The sequence below is a fragment of the Trachurus japonicus genome, chromosome 16, assembly GCF_045865225.1.
Source record: "Trachurus japonicus isolate A0001 chromosome 16, Traja_1.0".
NCBI classification, from domain to species: Eukaryota; Metazoa; Chordata; class Actinopteri; order Carangiformes; family Carangidae; genus Trachurus; species Trachurus japonicus.
In genome coordinates, this window is record NC_140922.1 from 10,001,398 (window position 1) to 10,022,023 (window position 20,626).

The window sequence follows — 20,626 nt, forward strand, 5'->3', positions numbered from 1 at the left end:
TTCCTGGACTTCTTGTTTTAGAGTTATGACCTAAATCTATGACTATGAGGAAATCCCATTTGTTTCTTAAGATCTTGAAGGGTTGTCTACATTATATCATTAAGGTTATAATGGGCCTTCAAAATGCAGATGATAATAGACTCAAAATCTTAAATCTGCCAAAAAAAAAAAAGAAAAGATTTTTGAGCTGACCACTCATGCCATTGTTTTTAGAAATCTACAAAAAATAGTGAATGTATCAAACATAGGAAACAATTTGAAATGTTATCCAATATTTAGGTCTCATCAAAGTTATCAAGACTTTTACCATGAGAGAAGACTGTTTTGTCAAATGCTGTTTTTAAAGCTAACAAAAAACCTCACCAACTTTCAGAGTACTAGGTGACCCCGAGTCTGCTATCACACACTTAAACTGAAGCTCTCAAAATAGATTCAAAATGGACACTCTTCCTTTCCTTGTCTCCCTCCTCTTTCAAGGTTTCTCCAGCTGGATCTCCTCCTCTTCTTCCATAATGTTGCAGACATCCTGGTACGGGCCTTGTGCCTGAGACCGTTCAATCTGATCATATGTGGTGCAACAATCCTCCAGATTTAGCCCCTGGTGGATGAGATAAGAAAGATTGTAAAAAAAAAAAAAACAAAACAGAAAAATCAATGAGACATAATCGCATTGAATCGACTAGTGACTCAAGATAACATGTTCCTGCATATCTTTGATGCTGTTTTCAGCAAAATGACTCAGTAGAGAGAAAGCTCACCTGGTATATGTTTTCCTCTTCCTTCATAGCCTTCTTTTTCTCCAGTTGATGTAGTTTCTTTGACTGTGAGGGGGAAAAAACAGAAGTTCAGAAGTTGGTAAATTTGTGTAATTGTGCAACTTCCCATCAATGAGAGCCAAGAAACACTTTCGGAAATATTGAACTTTCAGAGGCTATGTGTGATGCTCTTTGTGCTCGGAACAGTCAAATAAAGGCTGCTTCACTGATTACAATCATTTCTGGTTTCCTCTCATATGCGATAAGGTTAACCCCCTGTTGAGAATTTATGGAAATACAATTGCTTCAACATCAGAGCCACAGATCTCAGAGTATGGTAACATACAGTCAGACATATCAAGATGTGGCCATCTAACCTTGAAGATAAGGTGGACAGAAGGCAACAAGACAGTCAGTAACAGTAAGACACCCTCAGCTGTCAGGATCTTGTTTTTGGTGCTTTCCCTGAGGTTGAATGTCTTCTCCAGAGGCTCTAGACACACACACACACACACACACACACACACACACACACACACACACACACACACACACACACACACACACACACACACACACACACAGAGTTTAGAGGTGAATCAGACTGAACATCAGTTGAACTCTGTCTTTAGCTGTTTTAACACAAGTTCTTATAAATGAGAGAGCATATTTGAAAGCCGAAGCTTATAAAACAGAATCAGGCATCATGTTATATCACTGTACTATTTAGTATAAAGAACACTGTCTAACATATACAACAGATTAATTAACAATCGATAGTATTGTTAGGTAAGAGTAATAGTGATCTTGTAAACTAATGCAGGTTATTTCACACATAATCCCCAGAAGACTTAAAGTGGTTGTTTTACATTTCCACATCTGCCATCTGTGTTTAATGAGATTATGATGCAAAGTGGTATTTCAGTGTGACAAATGCCTCGACACATTAGCTTGATTGCAACTGGATCTAATCTTGGTGCTATTTAAAGTAAAGGACTGGGCAGCAGTCTGGAATGAGACCAGCCTGATGATGTGAAGATTAACTGAGCTACGATATGCAAGGATGCTGCCACTCACACGGTTCTTAGATAGACTCTTAAGGTTAACAGGATTTATTATGGCTTATGTGGTGTTAGTGGTTCTTAGAGCTCACTTGATTCCATCTCTACATTTCATAGACACACTCTGGCATTTCAGACTGGAAGGCGTACTCACTGTAGACCTGCAGGTAGGTGCCATGAGACTTGGTTAAACGGTGGGTATCATTCACCAAACACTGGTACATCCCAGTGTCATTGAGCTGGACTGAACTGAGGGTGAGGACGCTACACGGTCCATCGCGCTCGACTTTAGCCACATGTGTCATATTGACACGAATTGGACCAACGGTTTTCTTGCCCTCCTTATAACTTTTGACCCAGGTGGGATCTTTCTTGTCCTTATAGGTGTAGCAGCACTGCAGCTCAGCTTTGTCAGAGATCGACACACCTAGGAAGGGCATGTCGGCAGCAAATTCCACCACACTGGTAGAAATCCCCACTGTAGAAGAGATGTGTTAATTATTCGACTTGACATTTAAGGTAAAGACAAATGACAAAGATCTAAAGCAAGTTGTCAATGTTCAACATTACTGAACAAGATTAACACAGCAAATATGCAACATAACAGCAGCACCATCTGGCAGGAGATGTGGTTCACTGAAGCAGAACTCAAAAGAGTTAAAAGTGAAACATTTTTTAAAGTTACAGCATATATTTTAATACAAACACTGAGCTAACATGTAGAAATACCCTACAGTATTTTCCCCTATGGATAACTGCCTCTATTCAAATACAAACACTTTGCTAATAAGATACACTAGTAAGATGAATTCAGACATTTTAGTGTCTAAACAAAATTAAGCGGACTCACCCACAAAGCTGCAGAGAACAAAGATTGTAGTAATTGCCATTTTCTTCCAAATTGTTGGATTCAATAATAAAAATTACCAAAGCAAACTAGGTAAAAAAAAATGTTTTACACAATGCTGTTGTCTTGACTGCTGGTGTGCAGACACACTGGTATCCTGTTTTTCTTTTAGTCAGGATTTATGCTTGAATGAATTTGGGCTGTCACACATTTGCATAAAAGTTATATCTACATTTCAAGACTATATTGAAATTGATCTGTCTGATATGTCAGGACAGTGTTTTTAGAATGCATATTTAACAAAGGGATAGGTACAGAATATGTTCAGAGTATGAGAGAGTCCTCATACAATTCATATCTAAACACTGTCTTTACATGCATCCACAATTAATCCAGTCAAAAACAATGTTATATGAATCACATCATAAAGTTATAACTGTCTAATAATTTATAACATGACAAAACAGGTATTGAGTTCCCCAATTTATTTAAAAAATTAAGAATTAAAAAACAAAACGTACCACAATTTTCCTTAAGTATACATCATTAAAGAGCTCTTACACAATAAAAATCAAAACCCAAATACACAGTATAGTTCTTGCATATTCTTCGTTTATAGAGACAAAATGGCAGATGCCTGCATGACAAGAAGCAGTGTCTTTTTCTATACAGGGTGCTGGCTGGCAGAGTAGGTGGAGGGCTCAAATCCTATTGCTGTAATGGAGATGGACACAAAAACAGTGTGCTGTAGGCCAAGCCCCCAACCTCAAAACCAACCAATCAGAATCCTTGTATGATCCCCTCAATGCCAACTGGTCATTTTGGTCAACAACTCTCACCGAGATCCTCCGTGAAAGACAGTCCACCGAAACGACAGTGATTGTGTTTGTAGATTCAAGAGCCCTTTATGAATCAAACCACTTGATAATCAGAACAAGGCACCACTCTATAAATATATTTTCTATACATCTAGGTATTTGTATATAGAATACATGAGAAAAAAGCATCTGGAGGAGAGAGAGGGAGAAGTGCCTGTAGTAGTCGTTCAGGCCGTGAAGAGTGAAGGTATCTTTGTAAGCCGGTGTTAACAGGGTATCACCTGCTGACTACTGCAGTTGAACTCTTTAAAAAAAATCCCTGGTTGAGATTATCTCTTTAAACGCATCTCATTGGTAATCTGGATGACCACAACACACGCCGCGTGGGTTTACACATTAACTCGCCCTTTGAAGAATACACCGTGCTTACAACATTTGCATAACTGTTAAATGTGTTCATGCATAGACAAGTTACAGACAAGTCCTGTCTCTCTCACCATTACAGCCAAATGCATAGTACATAATTACAAAAGCTTTTTTGAAAAAAAAACAATGAAAAAAAAAAAAAAAACCTCCCCGACCCGTTTAAAGAACATCAAATGAAATACACAACATATGGAAAAAAAAACAACCTGTGCGGTAGGTGATCATGCTATCACAAGAGGTGAGCGTGTTATGAAAAGGTGTATAGCAAATAAACTTAACACAAAAAGAAAAGGGGGGGGGGGGTTAGGTCATCTAATTTATCTCTACATTTTTCTCCTTCAAGATAAAGAGTTATGTACAGAGTCTGAAGGTGACACAGGGAGGTGGCAGTAAAGTCCAAACACAAACGTACATAATTTAGCATCTTGTGACACTCAAGAGACTAATGGCACTGGCATTTGTGTGATTTCATGCTGAGGTTCAGTAGGGGTCAGCAGGGGCGTTTGTTGTCGTGGCAACAGTGATGAGAATACATAACAGGAAGTGATCGTGATAACAGTACGGGTTAAAAAGTGATGCTGGAATGAGACTGTAGTCTTCCTTCCTCCAAACCATCAAATGTTTCCTTCTTCGTCTCGCTGCATTGTTTTATTGCTTAGTCCTTCTTTTTCCTCTGCTGCTGCTGGAACAGGTCCCATGTGTTCAATTTAGCACCAGAAGTGTTAACAGTGTTGTGTCCAGGTCAGAAACAAAAACAAGCTTGTGACAGTCACTGGCTTTTTTAAAATTAATTAATTTAATGCTGGTGAAATTCACTCAAGTGTGCAGAGGAAGTCACCGCTCTAGTTTGGGTTTGTTCGTGATGCCAGAGCAGCCTTAACATTATTCTTGTACATTCATTCTTCTTGACGACCCAATCCTTCGTTCATTTATGTGCTTTTTTAGAAATCCCTTCACCTAAGTTGCCACGTGTTTGGAGTTTGAGGGAGAGGGAAGAGCAGCTGGCTGAATGCGGGCTAAGTTACGGCACCGTCACTCTCCTGCATCAGCATCAAGTGACATGCTTAATATACAGATGAAACGCGCCAACAGAGCGACAGCTTGTATGAGGATCTAACGGTGCTTTGTTATGTCTTTGGTCCTGTGTGCACGGCCACAGTTATGCTGCTACTTAGAAATCATATCATCATAAGTATACTTACAATCAACTACTAAATAAAATACAAAGACAGAGCTCCATATTGATACAAATATTGCTACCAGGGAAGAATAGTTTTTTTTTTCTTTCTTTCAACAATAACTCGTGAATTTAATGTAATATAATACAATTCATAACTCCATCTTAAGCCTGTGTTTGGGATCAGGAGCTGCGGGAAGCTGATGTCACAGAAACGACACTGGCACTGAACAAAGTTTGTTTTAACACTTCTGTAACACTGGACCCTCAGTATTTGTAGCTATATGTGTGAGCATGTGTATGTGTGTGTGTGTGTCCATCTACCTACACTTTTCTAAGTGCAAATCCTAATCTCATGTTTCCTACACATCTTCTTATGACCACCTGGTTTCAAGCTGGTTTCAAATTAACCAAAAGCAACAACAACAACCTCTGAACTCCCTCCTCATCCCAACGTCTGCCTTCATCGCTCTCCACCTCCATCTTTGCTCCACATTCTCACTTCTCTTCCTTACATGTCATCTTTTCTCCAACACATTACTCTGTCTGTTTTTTTTGGCCCAGTGCTGTAACAGTTTAACATCAGATGAGGCAACTCACTGACCTAACAGGACTAAATAAATAAAAGTGGTACATACAAACAAGTCTCCATTATTAACAGCATGATTACCTAGTGCCACTATTTATAAATGTTTGCATGTGACCTAATTACAGTAAGAACCCTCCAGACAAGCATATCCTTAATTAAAAACTTTGTAACACACATACACACACTTTCTTGCATGCATTATTTTCAATGGTGATGTAAAGCCCAACTGCTGCAACAACAGTGCGGGTTAAACATGTATTGATCAGAAAAAAGTGCATCTCTGTGGTACTTTGGCACAGACTAGAAATAACACTATACTATCGGCAGTAGTACTTTAATAAATCTTCAAACGCTACATTCCACTTGGTATAAACTGGCAAGCAAACAGGATTTCTCCATTATTGTACATCTGCTACTGCAACAATGTAATTTATTTTGTAGCGGGCGTATCTTTGGTGTGTATATGTGTGTTACAGCAGATTGCAATCTCTAAATTATGTTAGGCAGCATTTCTCTTACAGCAAAATATTGCTTCTTCTCTTTTTTTTTTGGCATCCCTCTGCAAATATGACACGCCCACTCAAAAGTAGGATGTCTCACTTTTTCTTCTTTTTTTTTTGTGTACACATCTCTAGCGAGCATGCACACAAACAGACACACATACACATGCACACACCTGCTATGTTCCACTGCACTGAGCACAAAGCCCTCCCCTCCCTTCCGTCAGGCAGAACAAAAAAAAAAAAAAACTCTCTTGGCTGCAAACAGCTGTGACACAAACAAATAAGGCAGCAAGCGTCCAGGCATGACTTATGAAAGCTTAGGAATTTCCATGGAAGCCTTTGAAAGTCACTCATGCACTCCAAACCAGCACCAGTAAAAATCTATAAGAAGAAAACACAGAAAAAGATTAAATGTTATACGATAATGTGTAAGGTTAAAGAAAACTAATAATGACAAGGCCTTAATTTCTAATGTGGAGGAATGTCCTTTTCACTTCTCATATTCCAGTTTTTGTCCCTCACATCTTTATGCTTTTAATTAGATCCATTCACTAAAATCATTCTAAGCAGCGTCCTGCAGAGACGCAGATGAGACTAGAAAAGAGATGATGAAAATGTTTCATTTGCTGGTGTAGGTGACCTTCACTTCCACAGCAATTAAGTTTTACCAGCAGCAGCATATGAATTACATGCCCTTGTTCCAGAGCTTTGCCTCTAAGGCTACATACAAGCTGACCTACAGTATATTTATTTATGAAGGTTGTGTAGATTGTATGCAGCCTGAAAAAAACTACTCAGAAACTGGACCGTGATGATGAATACTTATATTTCCATTTCTTTTCTTTTTTTTTTAGTAAAGTTGCACTGTAGTCTCTCAATAGCTTTTCAGTCGTCTTACCTAGTGGCCAGCAGGTGGCGTGATGGTGTCTTACTGGAAGTTGCCTCTCTCCAGGGAGAACTTGGAAAGGGCCTCCTGCAGCCTGTGGTGCTCCTCTTCAACCGTCTGCAACACACAAATCAATATCAGCCATGGAACTGAGGACACACACACAAAGACACACACACAAAGACACAATTCAACCCCCTCCCCTCTTAACATCCTCTCTTCGTCTCCCTTGCTGCTTCTGTGACACATCCCATTGCAAGCGCTGGACATAATAGCCATTCTCAGAGACATCCAATTTCACAATGCAATTTTCAAGCAAGCAATAACAGTAGTGGTTAAATGGTTTTCTATTCTCTAGTTTCTCTTTGGTGCCATTTTGGCCCCATTTGTCCCAAGTATACCACGGCTGGCTCCTTACTTAAGTTATCCTCAGTGAAATCCTCCATCCTCAGCTCCGCGGCTCCTTCCAGTCAGCTTCCATCTTTTGTTATGCCTCTTATCTTCATCTGTCCCTGTCATCCTATCTGCTCCCCACTCACAGTTCCTCTATATATTCTTTGTGCTCTCTCTCTCTCTCTACTTCTTTCTTTCTTTCTTTACATCCCCTCACCTGTAATCTCTTTATATGTTCCTCCAGACCTTGGAGCCTCTTGCACACTTCCTCCATCCTCTCCTGGGACAATTTGATGGGCGCGCTGATGCCGCTCTCCTCCTCTCCTTTAGTCCCTTCACCTTCTTTTTCGCAAGTGTTGTCGTTCTCCTCCTCCGCTCCTCTGTCTGGGGTCTGGTTTTCTTCTGTGGATAGAAAAGCTTGATTTAAATGTGCCAGGAATCTGTTCTGTAAAGTCTGACCAGTAACACTGATATTTCACACTAAATGTCTTTAATCTATGCATTTGAACACTAAATCTTGAATCCCATGGCTTCCTGGTCAAACATATTGCGGAATTTCACTCTTCATTGATCTGGGGAATGTGAAAGTGCACCATGATTAATAACCCTTTTAAATTCAAAAAATCAGATATACGCTCAGTTCCCCCTTCCTGAAGCAGTGCAACAGAGAGAGAGCTACCAAAGGAAAATATGGCTTTTGAACAAATAGTTGCAAAATTTGGGGACATAAAATTATTCACTCTATTGCTGAGAGTAAGATGGGGATATTATCACACACACATTAGTCAGTTAAATACGAAGCTGAAGCTAGGAGAGGGTTATCTTAGTTTAGCATACAGCTAGTCTGTCCTGGCTGTCAACAATCCACCATTAAATAACACTTCGGTCCACTTCTGACTTGTTTCTTTTATCAGCACAAAAACAGAAAACTAACAACAATTTGCAATTTTACAGAGCTTGTCTGCTGAACAACCTCTTGTGCATGAGCCGTGCCTGTCACGGTGACGACAAGACCACCAGAGATTTGCTCGAAGCCTAGAAATAGTCACGTTGCCCCCAATAAACGTGCACTGAAACAAAGCAGCTATACCCTGTTGAATTGACTTGTCCCTGTTCTCCTACCAGCGTGAGAGCAGCAATAATGTCGGTCTTCTCCTGTAACTCTTGGCAGGGAAGCAAATGAGTGTATTTCCCACAGAGTCAAAACTATTTCTTTGAAAAGAACACAGCAGCAGCAGCATACCTGTTGATTGGCAGCAATCCATTTCTTGACTGGGCTTCTGTGATTGCTCCTCTCCGTTCTCTTCATCTGGCTGCGAGTCTTCTGATAGGCTGATGCTGCCAATCAACAGCCTTTTCAGCGACATGACTAACAGATGAGACAGATTCAGTGGTTTTGTTAGATGGACAGACAATGGAAGAATGGAGAGACAAAAGAGATAGTTATGAAAAAGAAAATCATTTACAGAAGTACAGGGTTAGACCCTCATTCACCTTCATCCAAAGCACTGTTGGCAACCTTCTCCTGATCGCTGTTGGAGTGGCCTATCAAGTCGAAGCCTTTGTCTGACAGGAAATCAATCAGCCTGTGCCTGGGGTCTGAAGACTTGTCATCCGTCAAGCTGTCCTTATCTCGATCTGCAGACGCACACAAGGCTTAACTTTGGCTTGGGGTTTTCAGAAATGTGTTACAATAACAAATTTGCACTGTTTATTAAATCTTGAGCTGATAAAGCTCTGTGTTCTCACCGCCGCTGCTTTTCAGGCCTCCGTTCTCGGTCGGACTCAAAGGTGCCGTCAGTCTGACAGGGAGAAAATGAGAAAAGAAAAGACGCATTCAGAGATGGGTGAACTTTAGCAACCGATGAATACATCTTGCTCTCTTAACAGACGACTTAATACACACACACACACACACACACACACACACACACACTTACGGGGAAGGACTGAAAGGCGCTCCGCCAGCTCCTCCTCCAGGAGGCAGAGTTAACCTCATGGGTGCTCCACTCTTCTTCAGATCGTCCACTGCTGTCTTTATCACCTCAGTCCAGCTAAAAACACGCACACAAATAAAATTACAATTCATCCCACGGTATGATTTACCCTCTGAGACAAACACATTAATTGCATTTTCTCTTCACACACTCACATTTTCCTCTCACCAACAGACTGAGCCACCAGCTCGTAGATCTGAGCACCGCTTTCCCAGGTAAATATCACGTAGAAGGCCTTTCGATCTGGCAGAGCAGGTAAAAAAAAAACAAAAAAACAACAAGGCTGAGTGACACTCATCTAACGCTGGAAGTGACCTGTGCGATATTTCCTGCTGCGTGCGGCTAACCTGTGGCCACCTCACGGAGGAAGACCGAGTCCAGCTTGATGATGGGGCTCAGCATCTGCTTGCCTTCCTGTATGGCGATGTTACTCTTGCTCTGGCATTTCAGGACCATCTTGTCATCCTGCTTCTGCAGAAGCACCAGGAGGTCCCCGAGCAGCACACACTGCACCTCTGAGAGGCAGGGAGGAGGAGAAGTCAGACAGAGCGAAGGGAAAGACAGCAGAGGGCAGGACAGGTCGTCTGCTACTTGTTTTCTCAACTACTATAGGTAGAATAGAATCTAGATTTATTTATAAAGCTATAGCCTTTTTGTTTCTAAAATCGTGGCTTCACTTCCCCTTTCCCTACTTCCCTATCTGCTGTGTGCGCATCTGTTTATCTGAGTGGTCAGATGTGTCTGTTTGAAGTCCTCCCATATGGAACTGAATTGAGGTTTAGGAAATTGAATTGAAATTGATAGAAAAAAGGAAGTCAGAAGGCTTATAAGAACTCATAAAAAATCCCCTGCAGTGCAGATGGGTTTCCTTTCATAGCAAGCTTTAATCTACACATTTGAAAAAGAAAATGAAAGCTGAAATTCTTGTGATAGTTTTCTGAATGCACCAAAAAATTGCTTGCCCAGGTATTTTTTTTTTAGCCTTTTAGAAGCAGCTATCCTATTAAATAAGTGTTATAAATATTAAAGTGAGCTTGGTACGACTGGCTCAAGGAGTAGTTCAAAAAAGGTTGTGCAAATTTTAACGTGTCTAAGAAATGTCTGTCCTTGATTCTCTGCAGAAACATTGCTGATAAAGTAAGACATCAATGATTTCATCGCTGTGTGTGTGCGTGCAGGTTTCACACATTATGCAACAGTGTATTTACCAATTGCTTTCTCTTTTGTGACTTTCCAGGTCACGGGACCTTCGTACAGCATCGACTTCTGGGTCAGGTCGATGCTCTGGGGAAGACGGAGGGAGTATAATGAAAAAAATGTAGTTAACAAAAATGTCGGCCCAGTGCAACGTGGTGTGCAAGAAAAAAATTGTTTAAAGAACTTTACCTTATATTCAGTATAAAGCTCATTACTCGGTTTGAGCCCTGATGTGTCCAATCTACGCTGGTAGTCCTTCAGAGTCTGAGGACAGAGACAGAGATTAGGGGGCCAGACAGGGGACAGACGGCACGGCTCTGAAGTAGAACACCCAGAGAGACCTTCAGAGGTCTCAAAATGAATTTACGAGACTCCAATTGGTGCTCAATCACTACCTAACAGTGTGTTGAATGATGGATTGGGTGTTTCTCACCAATAGGTTCTCCGTCACTTTGACCTCCTCGTTGACACGGTTGAGGATCTTTCGGCAGCACTCTGCGCTCTGCTGGATCTTCTCCTTCTCTGCCGGGTCCTCTGTGGAGAGACAGAAAACACAGGGGTTGAGGAAAATACAGCTTTCACAGCAGAGCCTCACACCAGAGCCATAAATCACCAGTGTACACAAGAGTCGGGGACGGACAGTAATCGATCGCTCAAATGTTCATATGTTTTGCTTGTGTGTTTAAGTCAGTTGTCCACATTTATCTTGCAATGTTTCAACCATATGTCTCAGTGACAATGTTTTGACCTAAGAGTATGTTATGTAGCCTACTCTTCATGTGTCACATTCTCTGTCTTTTTGACAAACCCAGGTAGAAGGGAAATTCTCCACACTAAACGCTGGGCAGTGACATTATCATACATCATGAATCAATGTAAATATGTGTGAGAGATTTTTACAAACTGCTTGGATTGTAATCACAATATTTTAGAAGATGGAGAGCAATACTGCAAACTGATGAGCAGGACTGCTTCACTTTTCGTCTTTTATTTTGCTGACATTCCCCTCCCCCCCATTATTTTCACATATTTCCCAAAAAAATATTCTGACACTATATACTATGTCCACAAAATGTCATATTGTGATGATCAGCATAATTAAAGCCCCTGTACAGACTTTTCATTTAGTGTTGATTTTGGCGGCCCCTGTGGACGAAAGTATTGGAACTGCATTTCCCACTGTCATGACGACGTTTGTCTGCCCGGCGCATGTAGATTTGTTTTGGAAACGTCTGAAAGAAGACGGGACTTGCCTTTTTTTTTTTTTTTTTTAGCAGCGTAATGTATCTATTTGCATCGTTTTGTCAGTGGTCCAACCCCACCATGCCTTCCAGAGGTATAGAATTAGACTACTTAGAAACAGCGTATCTTCACACTGATGGGCTCATCTGCTGTTGTAGGTAACAGAGACACATCAGCAGAAACCAGAGACTTTTGCGTATCCAGTTAAAAGCTCCGTACAGGGGCTTTAAGGCAATTGCCAACATTGAAAACATGAAGTCACAAAAGTGTATTTACAAATAAGCCAGACACATACCGATGTAAGCGCGTGTACACACAACAGACACACACCTGTGTTCTTAGCAATATTCTCCAGCAGCAACGGATACTTGGTCAGTCTCTGCATCTCTGTGGGGATGATGTCCTTGAGTTGCAGCCTGCGACACTGGGGCTTACTCTCTGCCTCCTGGGATTAAAACACACATACACACAGTCAGAATGAGAGTGCGCGAATGTGTCCACTTATGTGACTTCTTCCATGAACTTGCATTTGCGAGAGCATCAATGCATGTCTTTGAGTTAGACCTAAAAGAAATTCCTTTTGAGTCTGTTTCATGTGTGTGTGCCTTTGTTTTAACTATATTTGTGTGGTCTGACAACCGGGAGCCACCCGCAGGTTGAAATGGCTGTGTGATAGTTTTCAGGTTCATTTTATGGGTGTGGTTTAGTGTTAAGAAAGGTTGTGTGATGGTTGAAGGACTTTTAGTAAGTAGGTGGCATCTATCGAGGTTGCAACTGACCACCTCTCCCATCACCACTGTGCCTGCGATGCTTGAGGTAACATGTCAGTCCCACATCTGTGTGTGTGTGTGGGTGAGTGATAGAGAGAAAGAGTGGTTTGATGTGTGTGTCTGTGTGTTACCTGTATGAAGGAGTTGAAGCGTGGCTCTTTCTTCTGTCTGGTCTTGATCTGCTCCAAGGCCCACGACTGGCGACTGCAGAACCGAGCTGTCAATTTCTGGAACCACTCCCCTTCTGTGCCGCCAAACTGAAATGCAAAAGTAAAGAATGAGAGGGAATAAAGATACGGGCGGAGGTGAAGAACGGAGCTGGAAAAAATACAGGCTTGACACCTAATATGATTTCGTAGCTGTTATAAGCAATATTTTACTTTCACAGATAAATAGCTTTCAGTATTTGTTAAAATAACAAAGTCAGATTTTGGCACAGTTACTGCCAGATTTGGTTGTGAATTAAACTGTCAACACATATCATCCTAAAGCCCACACAAACACCGAGAGCCGAGAGAAAAAGGAGGATATGAAGAGAAGAGAGAGATGACGATGACTCACCCTGTTGAACACTGTGGTGCTGATGGATTTGACTATGAACTTGTCATCATCTCGCAGTTTCTTCAGGCTCTCATAGAAGCTACCTGATTTCACAGTAAACAAACAGAACAACTTTTCAAATACAGTGGAAAGTGCCAAGCGCTGAAACACTGAACACCGCCTGTTAATCGATGTCATCGTTCTTTATTCCTGTATTATTCTCTACTGTGTGTACCCAGTTACAGGATGTTCAGAGAGACTGGTACATGCAGTTATTTTCATCAGCGGCTATAAACACACACAATAAACAAGTGTCTTCTCAGTCTGTTTTCCAAATTCATTTCAGGGTACAATTTTTGGATTCGGTGCATGAATGTTTTCTTGTTGTGTGGATGGCATGCCTAAATTTCATGTGTCTTGACTTTGGGGTGGGTACAAACAGGAGTCTGTATGCAGCAGCACTCACTGTGCATTTCGATGATTTCTTCCAAGCTGGGGAAGATGGTGTTGAGCTCAGTGAGGCTCAGGAGCTCCTCTCTCTCCAGGGGCTTGGCGAAGACCGTCTGAAGAACACTTAGCATTCGCACATGGGCATGTTCTGTTGCAAACAGCTCTGAAAGACGACAGAGGGTATTGTACAGTTATGAGCTGTGTACCACCTGTGCTGCAGCCTCATCTTATTTGCATATCTGTTTCCTTCTTATCATGTGCTGCCTGGTTTCTCCTCTCCTCACCATTGATGACCTCCTGCCTCTTGGTCTCCTTCTTGCCGAGTTTGGACAGAGCGTCAGGATCAGCCTGCTCCCTCCAGTTGGGCGGGTCCTGCTCGAATTCCAGGAGGCGTGGGTCCATCTCCTCCACCTGTGGGGAGGGGGTGGTTGGGGAGTGGCCGGGTCCTTCAGGAACTAAAATTGGTCCATCGACACTGAGTAATGAAGGAAAAGGAACATCTTTAGATTGATAACTATAACTTAAACTAAGTATGATCCAGGTGGCTACGATGTTTAAAAGTTAACCGGTTTCTAGTTGAGCTTTCTGCCAATGTCCTTTTGCTATTCCTGACGCTTAGCTTCCACATCAAGTAGGAGCTCATATTTAAGGTTCTGCAAACAATCATCACTGCCACTAGAAGCTGTACCAGACTGCCAGCATCTAAATCCAGTCTTTGGACTGGGAAAGAAATTTAGTTTTGGACTAATCCACTGGGACCATGTTCAAATAAATGACTGTGCCAGTAAAGACACAGACAGCTGGTAAAAACTTTTGAATGTTTTGACGAAGCACCAGCTGCCCAGGATTTGAGCAGATAGTCCCCGTGGCAACTCCACCTGTGCTCTGGTTGTATGTTTCTCTGTCAGAGGTTTAAGGTTTGAGTTTTAAGGCTTAGCCATTTGAGACGATAAAATATTTTCGGATCAATTCTGAAACTGCGCGGCAGTAGAGTAGGTGGCCCAGGATGCATTTGCATTCAGACGATTTAAAGAATGTGGTCACAGTGACCCTGATCACCTCCAAAAGTGGTCGAAGCGAATGTCAAATGTGTCCTCAATGCATCTCGGGGGTTTTCTTGCCTGTACTGTCCACTTGTGATTGGATCACCCGAGACGGATATTAATACCAAAACCAAAGATTACAACACCTGCAAAGTGGGTGTGACTTGGTTGTTGGTTTGGGATGCACTTGCACCACCATATCTTTTCACAGAAAACTTCTGCTGTATTATGGTTTCAATTTTATGATAACAAATTATTACAATTTAGAAATACAGGATTATATATATATGATATAAGTTGTTGTTTACAGAACCTTTAAAGACTGCTATCAGCTGCACTTTAAGATCAATATTGTTTTGCAAAATCAGGCAGACCAATTGCTGCTGTAGCTCAGACTGACAAATAACAAGTAATGATTTAGGTTCAATTGAGCTGCACTTAAGAGAAACACTATAATGAAATAGGACAAATACAAAAGCTATGGCAGTTTTCTCCTACAAACCATCACATGTTTCACTTCTTATTCTACTACAAATAAATTCACTTAAATCCACAACAGCACAATTCTTCAGGTTTCATTTTTGAGCTTTGGTGCTTTACCACTCTAGCACTTTATTTGCACACATCCAGCTCCTGCACTGGACCTCCCTGATAACAGGAGGTGCCATTGTAATGATTTTTATAAAGCAGCTCCATACAATGAAAACAGCTTCACTGCGGTCAGAGGGAATAAAAATGGAGAAATGTATTAGAAATATCTGAATGAACAATTCTCGGCTTACTCTGGCTCCTTTACTGTTCCCCTCCGAGCCTTGACATTTACAGTCAACTAACAGCAAGTAAACCCTTAATAATGGGCTGCACTTCATGTTTACCAAATGCTCCATATTGACCTAACTCAATAAGCATTCCCCTGAAGAGCTTAGTGTCTGACCCGGCACTGAGAATGAGAGTGCTGTTACTCACTCCCGGTCGGTCACAGCAGTCAATAGTGAGTCAGTAAACCTGTCAGCCAGATTGATTCATTTCACAGGAGACAACAGACGTGTGCCCTTTAGAAATAAATTGTACTTATCCACATTATCCACTTACCCACTGCCACTCGCGTATACAAAGACCAATTTAAATATGCCTCCTGAGTGATCTACCCAATAGTTCTGCATGAGCCAGGTACATTTGCTCCATCTATAATAATCTCATTACTGCCCATCATTTTAGTTTAGCTGCCATCTGGTTATTTTCGGGACTGCTGCGCCGTCTCTTAGTTTCTGGCATCCTGTCTGTCCCTGTTGTGCTCCTCTCCAAGCCAGAGGCTTTGAGAGAAAGGGGTTTGTCCATCTTACGGATGGAGGTGCTGGGGGGTGAGCGGGGCGGGTGTTGTTGTCGTGGTAGAGAGCGGCTGGAGGTCCACATCACTACGGGAGCGGGACTGTTTGGCCCTGGAAGAGCCGCGGCGACGAGATGAGTGCCGGTCCACGCGAGCACTCTCGCTACGCATCACTTTCCTACTGTAGGGAGGGAAGGTGGGAGAGGATGGGGGAGGAAAGGAGGGAGGGAGGGAGGAGGGAGGGGGAAAGATAGGGACAGTATAGAGTGAAGGAGTGTTTGGGATAGAAAAAAAGGAGGGAACAAATGCAACAGAGGACAGATGGATAAAAAAAGAGTACGGAAAGTACGGAAGGAGGAAACGAGGACATTTCAAAAGTAAAGAAAAAACATTGTTAAAGGGAAGGACAGCATTAAAAAAATCCCAGTTGTATATAGTGAGTAAGGGCAGGCATTATGTTATGAGAAGGACACATAAGATTGAGGTAGAGAGGATTTACACAAGAAAAGTAGTTGTCAAAAGAGGAAAAGGAAAAAAAATCACATCAACAAAAGAGAGAAAGAGAGAAAATGAGTCACATTTATATATGCATGACATCAGACATGCATATATTAGTTAGACAATGAACCATTTGGAGTATGCTTCATATGAATTACTACAGACGAGTTACTGGCAACAACAGTATGTTAAGGGAGGCCATGCACTGCTTCGACTCAGCGTACTGTATGTACCAAATGTTTTTGGTTAAGAAACTTGAATAGTCATTTGTCTCAACAGGTCTCCTCCAACTTCACACAGCGTGCATACAAATCATCCACTAAACATAATCCAACTGAGCTCAACAATCAGGCTAATTGTACCTCCTTTACAAGCTCATTAATATACTTAGCCATGGTGTGTTTGTGTGTTGTGTATCAGCATGGATGCACACGTCTGAGAGTGTGGATGAGTGAGTGCAGAGCTCTGTGTTTTGGGATGTTGTGTGTGACATGTGATCAGTATAAGGCCTGAAGCATGTCCATGACTCTGTCAAGGCGCTGAGACCCACCTTGTCTTCCGTCTGTAAAAACACGGGACACCACAGCGTTACACACCCACCTTCACACAGCTATTGTAAAAAGCCAAAAGAAACAACCACAACATGCAAATGCACACCCCCCAAAAAAAAACAATTTTCTAAACCGCCATCAAGGAGTATGCTGCCAAATATGACGCCAAAGCCCCTGGCACAACATGTAACTGCACACACTGACTGTGGAGACAAGCAGGACAGAGGACGGGCCCTGGCCACAACAGATGCAGACACCTTGAAAAGCACAAGGGACAAGCAGCAAAAATGATATGAAGTGATAAAGTAGCAATATATTTCACTTTTGACTAAGTTTTTTTCAGGTTAAATATACTTTTTTTTTTCTTTTTTAAATGCCAACCCTACTTACTAGGTAGAAAGTTTAAGCGCGGAAGCTCATCTATAACCATAACAAATACAAATGTCTCAGCCTAGAACAAATCACCAGAGAACATTTCCAACATGTACCTGAAACCAATCGAAAAAACTAAACAAAACAAAGCAAAAAAAGAACAAGAATTGTACAATGTTTGTATGCAACTAAAACTAAGATGAAACTCTTAAATGAACATTAGAAGATGCACGACAGGACAAACACTAAGACAGGAGACATAGAGGACAGATTGATATTAGGAGGAAAGCACACGTGCCGAGGAGAAGAAAAGAGGGAACGAGGCCATGAGGGAGAGGGAAGACAAAAGGGTTGGAAGGGAAGACCGGGTCCGAGTTCACCTGTTGAGGATCCTTCTCAAAACCGCAGGCTCTGTTAGCTAGCGAGCAACGGGCAGCATGACAGAAGCTTGCACACAGCAGGGACAGACCGCTGCGGGAGTTTTACCACGCTCCCTCAGCCTGACACATTTAGCCGCCCCCCTCCCCCTCCCCCTCCCTCCCTCCCTTCCCCCTGGTTGTTGGCTCTATACAGTCTTTACATTGGACACCTCCATTTCAATCTGATTATAATCTGATTACAATCTCTAATCCTGTCGCTGCTCATACTCTCTTACTGTGTCACTGCGGTTATGATCTCACTTTCTACGAGCTAACTCTCGCTATTACAGTCTCCGTCCTCCTCCTCCTCCTCCTCACCTGTCTTTCTCGGGGTTCTCCTCTGTGGGGGTGTCGCTGGGCGAGGCGGGCTCCCCGATGAGCGGCCCTCCGCCCAGCCCGACAGGGGACACATCGCCCCCATCTGTCAGGGTGGGAGGCTCTAAGCGATTGCTTGAGAGGGCTGGAAGATCAGAGAAACATGTGAAAACAATTTGGTGTTTCCATCCACTAAATCAACAACTGTATATCCTTCATTATCCATCTTCATGATAAATGTAAGAATAAAATGCATCTGTTTGCATGTGATATTTACATAAGCGTAACACATGCAAACAAATGCAAATTGCACATCTCACTTCAAATGGTACTACATAGTGATATTGTGCTGTTTATAGAGCTGTAAGCAATTATTACACTTGTATATGTTGATTTTGTGGCTTCAGCTACAGTTTGAATTATGTTTATTTATCTATTTCATTTAAGTAACAGAAGCTCCTGTCAAAATATAACAATTATCTCCATCACTTCATCAGCTAGTTATTGTTTTTTTCAAATATTTTTGTAAAATTTCTTAAAAATTGAAGCAACAGACAATAAACACACACATATATAATAATAATAATTAATAAAAAATAAAAAAAACTTGACACAAACCATAACGTGTAAAAACAAAGAACACACAAAGAGGCTAATATCAGAGTTGAATGTCCACTTGAATGCACCAATTATGTATAAATAGATACTCTTTAGGGGGGTTAAGTACAGTTTCAAGTACTCCAGGATAATCAGCTGGTTATTGTCACAAACTAAAACAACAGTCCAGTGATCCACCCCCGATGTCACACTACAGGATGAGCAGGCTTACCATCACTGAGTGCAGAGTCAGGACTATTGGTGGTGCTGATGTTGTTGCCTGAGACATCGGGGGCCTCTAGCCCAGGTAGGGCGGCGGGGCCTCCGCCTGAACCAGACTTCCTGCTGGGCATGGACAGGATCGGAGGGTCGGTCAAGGAGCCTCTGGCAGGAGCCGGACACTTTCGCTCCTGAGTCCCTTTCTCCTTTTCCGCTGAAGAGGAGGGACGAGAAGGGTAAGTTTAGAGGACCAGAGCTACTGATAAATCAGATAAATACAGATAAACAAAAAGGGTCACAAAGGGGTTTGTGAGATAGACGAACAGACAAGATCAGTACGGTGCAATCAGGGCCTCTGCAGTAAATGAAAGCGTTAGTTTGGTATGAGAGAAACATCCACAACTCACAACACTGAAACAAGTGTATGAAACAAGTGTGTGAAGTGTGAGGCTTTCTGATGATTACAAACTACACAGTTAAGACTAAACTCTTCAAACACCCACCCGGGAACATAGCATCGACTACACAGTGCCCCGCCCACATCCCCTCCCAGTTTGACTTGGGACATGCAGACATGCTTATGGGTTGATTAGTAAGGATGGGACCATTCTACAGATAAAAGAGGGGGTGGGAACTCTAGACGACTAGTACCTTCAGCCTCCATTTTAGGTTTGACCTCAGCTGTAACGGGAAAGAAGGGCAGGACAACAAGTTCTCATATGTGGACCATTCATGGACATCAATAAGTAAACACACGGCATATAGTCATTTTAAATGCCACTAAAAAATACATTAATAAATTATTTGGAAAACAGTCAGAAATAAAAGACTAGATACAACAACAATGTGATGGGGCTCATGTGTGATGTTTGCTAAGTCTCAAAAGCAAATACATACTGTTGCCTGCAATCCAGCTAATGCCAGGAAACACCCCCCTGGGCTTCCCCTTGGTGGATTCATCCTTCTTATTCTGGAAAGCAACACAAGTAGAACAGAAGAAAGAAGCTCAGATTATAAAGACATGTAAGAGCAGCAAAGCTACAAATGGTACCCCATAAAGATTTAATGACAAACAGTGAAGTGCATTTGTTGACCTGTCTGACTGCTGTTTTATTTATTGGTTTGGTTTCTCCAGCAGGAGAGGGATGGTTACCTTTACTAGTTGTCTCCTGAAGAAGCCTCCTCTGGACTTCTTACTGTCCACCGCTCTGGTTTTAACCCCAAGGTGCTTCATGTAGAAGGCGACCGCCGAAAAGATGGATTGGCTATGGCACAAAGAAGAGGAGTGAGTTAATTGATATTTTTTTGTTATACTGTTTACTGCATTTTTATGCATTTGCTAATAGTCATTTTCTGCAGAATTGAATTAAGATAGACATTCCAGGCAATGCTTCAATGAAAAGGGATCTATCCTTGGTATATTTCATATTAAAGGAAGCAATAAAGGACAGAAATGCTGCAGTGGTCTCTGGGGGTCACTGATGCTGAGAGAGACTCGAGATGTAATGGATAGTGCAGATGAGGGAAATAAAACGTGAGGATGAACAGGAGGAGGGACAGATGCAGGGAGGGGAAGGTGGAGAGTTGAAGATATCCAGAACGTGAGGAGGAGGAGGAAGAAGAGGAGGAGGAGG

General features: G+C 41.9%; 3 protein-coding genes across 30 annotated transcripts in view; 1 reads left to right on the top strand and 2 right to left on the bottom strand.

Moving 5' to 3' along the window:
* Positions 1-20,626, top strand: part of LOC146971730 (trypsin-1-like) — a 215,863-nt gene that overhangs the window by 78,384 nt on the left and 116,853 nt on the right. The window lies entirely within an intron of this gene.
* Positions 351-2,822, bottom strand: cd79a (CD79a molecule, immunoglobulin-associated alpha). The gene is made up of 5 exons (XM_085801200.1): positions 2,667-2,822; positions 1,971-2,294; positions 1,133-1,248; positions 759-821; positions 351-598 (listed from the first exon to the last, which is right to left on the bottom strand). The coding sequence occupies exons 1-5, from the start codon at positions 2,704-2,706 to the stop codon at positions 473-475; spliced, it is 669 nt and encodes a 222-aa protein (XP_085657326.1). The 5' UTR covers positions 2,707-2,822; the 3' UTR covers positions 351-472.
* The window catches only part of arhgef1 (Rho guanine nucleotide exchange factor (GEF) 1), a 43,885-nt gene continuing 26,399 nt past the window's right edge, over positions 3,141-20,626 (bottom strand). For 5 of the 27 annotated variants that reach the window (XM_085801162.1, XM_085801160.1, XM_085801156.1 and 2 more), the window contains 23 exons: positions 20,146-20,257; positions 19,890-19,962; positions 19,644-19,673; positions 19,006-19,206; positions 18,180-18,321; positions 16,038-16,202; positions 13,936-14,126; positions 13,668-13,814; positions 13,223-13,305; positions 12,793-12,918; positions 12,222-12,336; positions 11,083-11,183; positions 10,839-10,913; positions 10,661-10,736; positions 9,800-9,967; positions 9,608-9,695; positions 9,396-9,509; positions 9,205-9,257; positions 8,950-9,093; positions 8,699-8,824; positions 7,673-7,857; positions 7,075-7,179; positions 3,141-6,557 (listed from right to left, as the gene is read on the bottom strand). In XM_085801162.1, the coding sequence (XP_085657288.1) occupies positions 7,105-7,179; positions 7,673-7,857; positions 8,699-8,824; positions 8,950-9,093; positions 9,205-9,257; positions 9,396-9,509; positions 9,608-9,695; positions 9,800-9,967; positions 10,661-10,736; positions 10,839-10,913; positions 11,083-11,183; positions 12,222-12,336; positions 12,793-12,918; positions 13,223-13,305; positions 13,668-13,814; positions 13,936-14,126; positions 16,038-16,202; positions 18,180-18,321; positions 19,006-19,206; positions 19,644-19,673; positions 19,890-19,962; positions 20,146-20,257 (2,590 nt within the window). In that variant the 3' untranslated portion in view covers positions 3,141-6,557; positions 7,075-7,104. Of the gene's footprint in view, positions 6,558-7,074; positions 7,180-7,672; positions 7,858-8,698; positions 8,825-8,949; positions 9,094-9,204; positions 9,258-9,395; positions 9,510-9,607; positions 9,696-9,799; positions 9,968-10,660; positions 10,737-10,838; positions 10,914-11,082; positions 11,184-12,221; positions 12,337-12,792; positions 12,919-13,222; positions 13,306-13,663; positions 13,815-13,935; positions 14,127-16,037; positions 16,203-17,069; positions 17,082-18,179; positions 18,322-19,005; positions 19,207-19,643; positions 19,674-19,889; positions 19,963-20,145; positions 20,258-20,626 lie in introns of all 27 variants that reach the window. The other 22 variants (XM_085801159.1, XM_085801158.1, XM_085801154.1 and 19 more) reach the window with 8 other exon arrangements.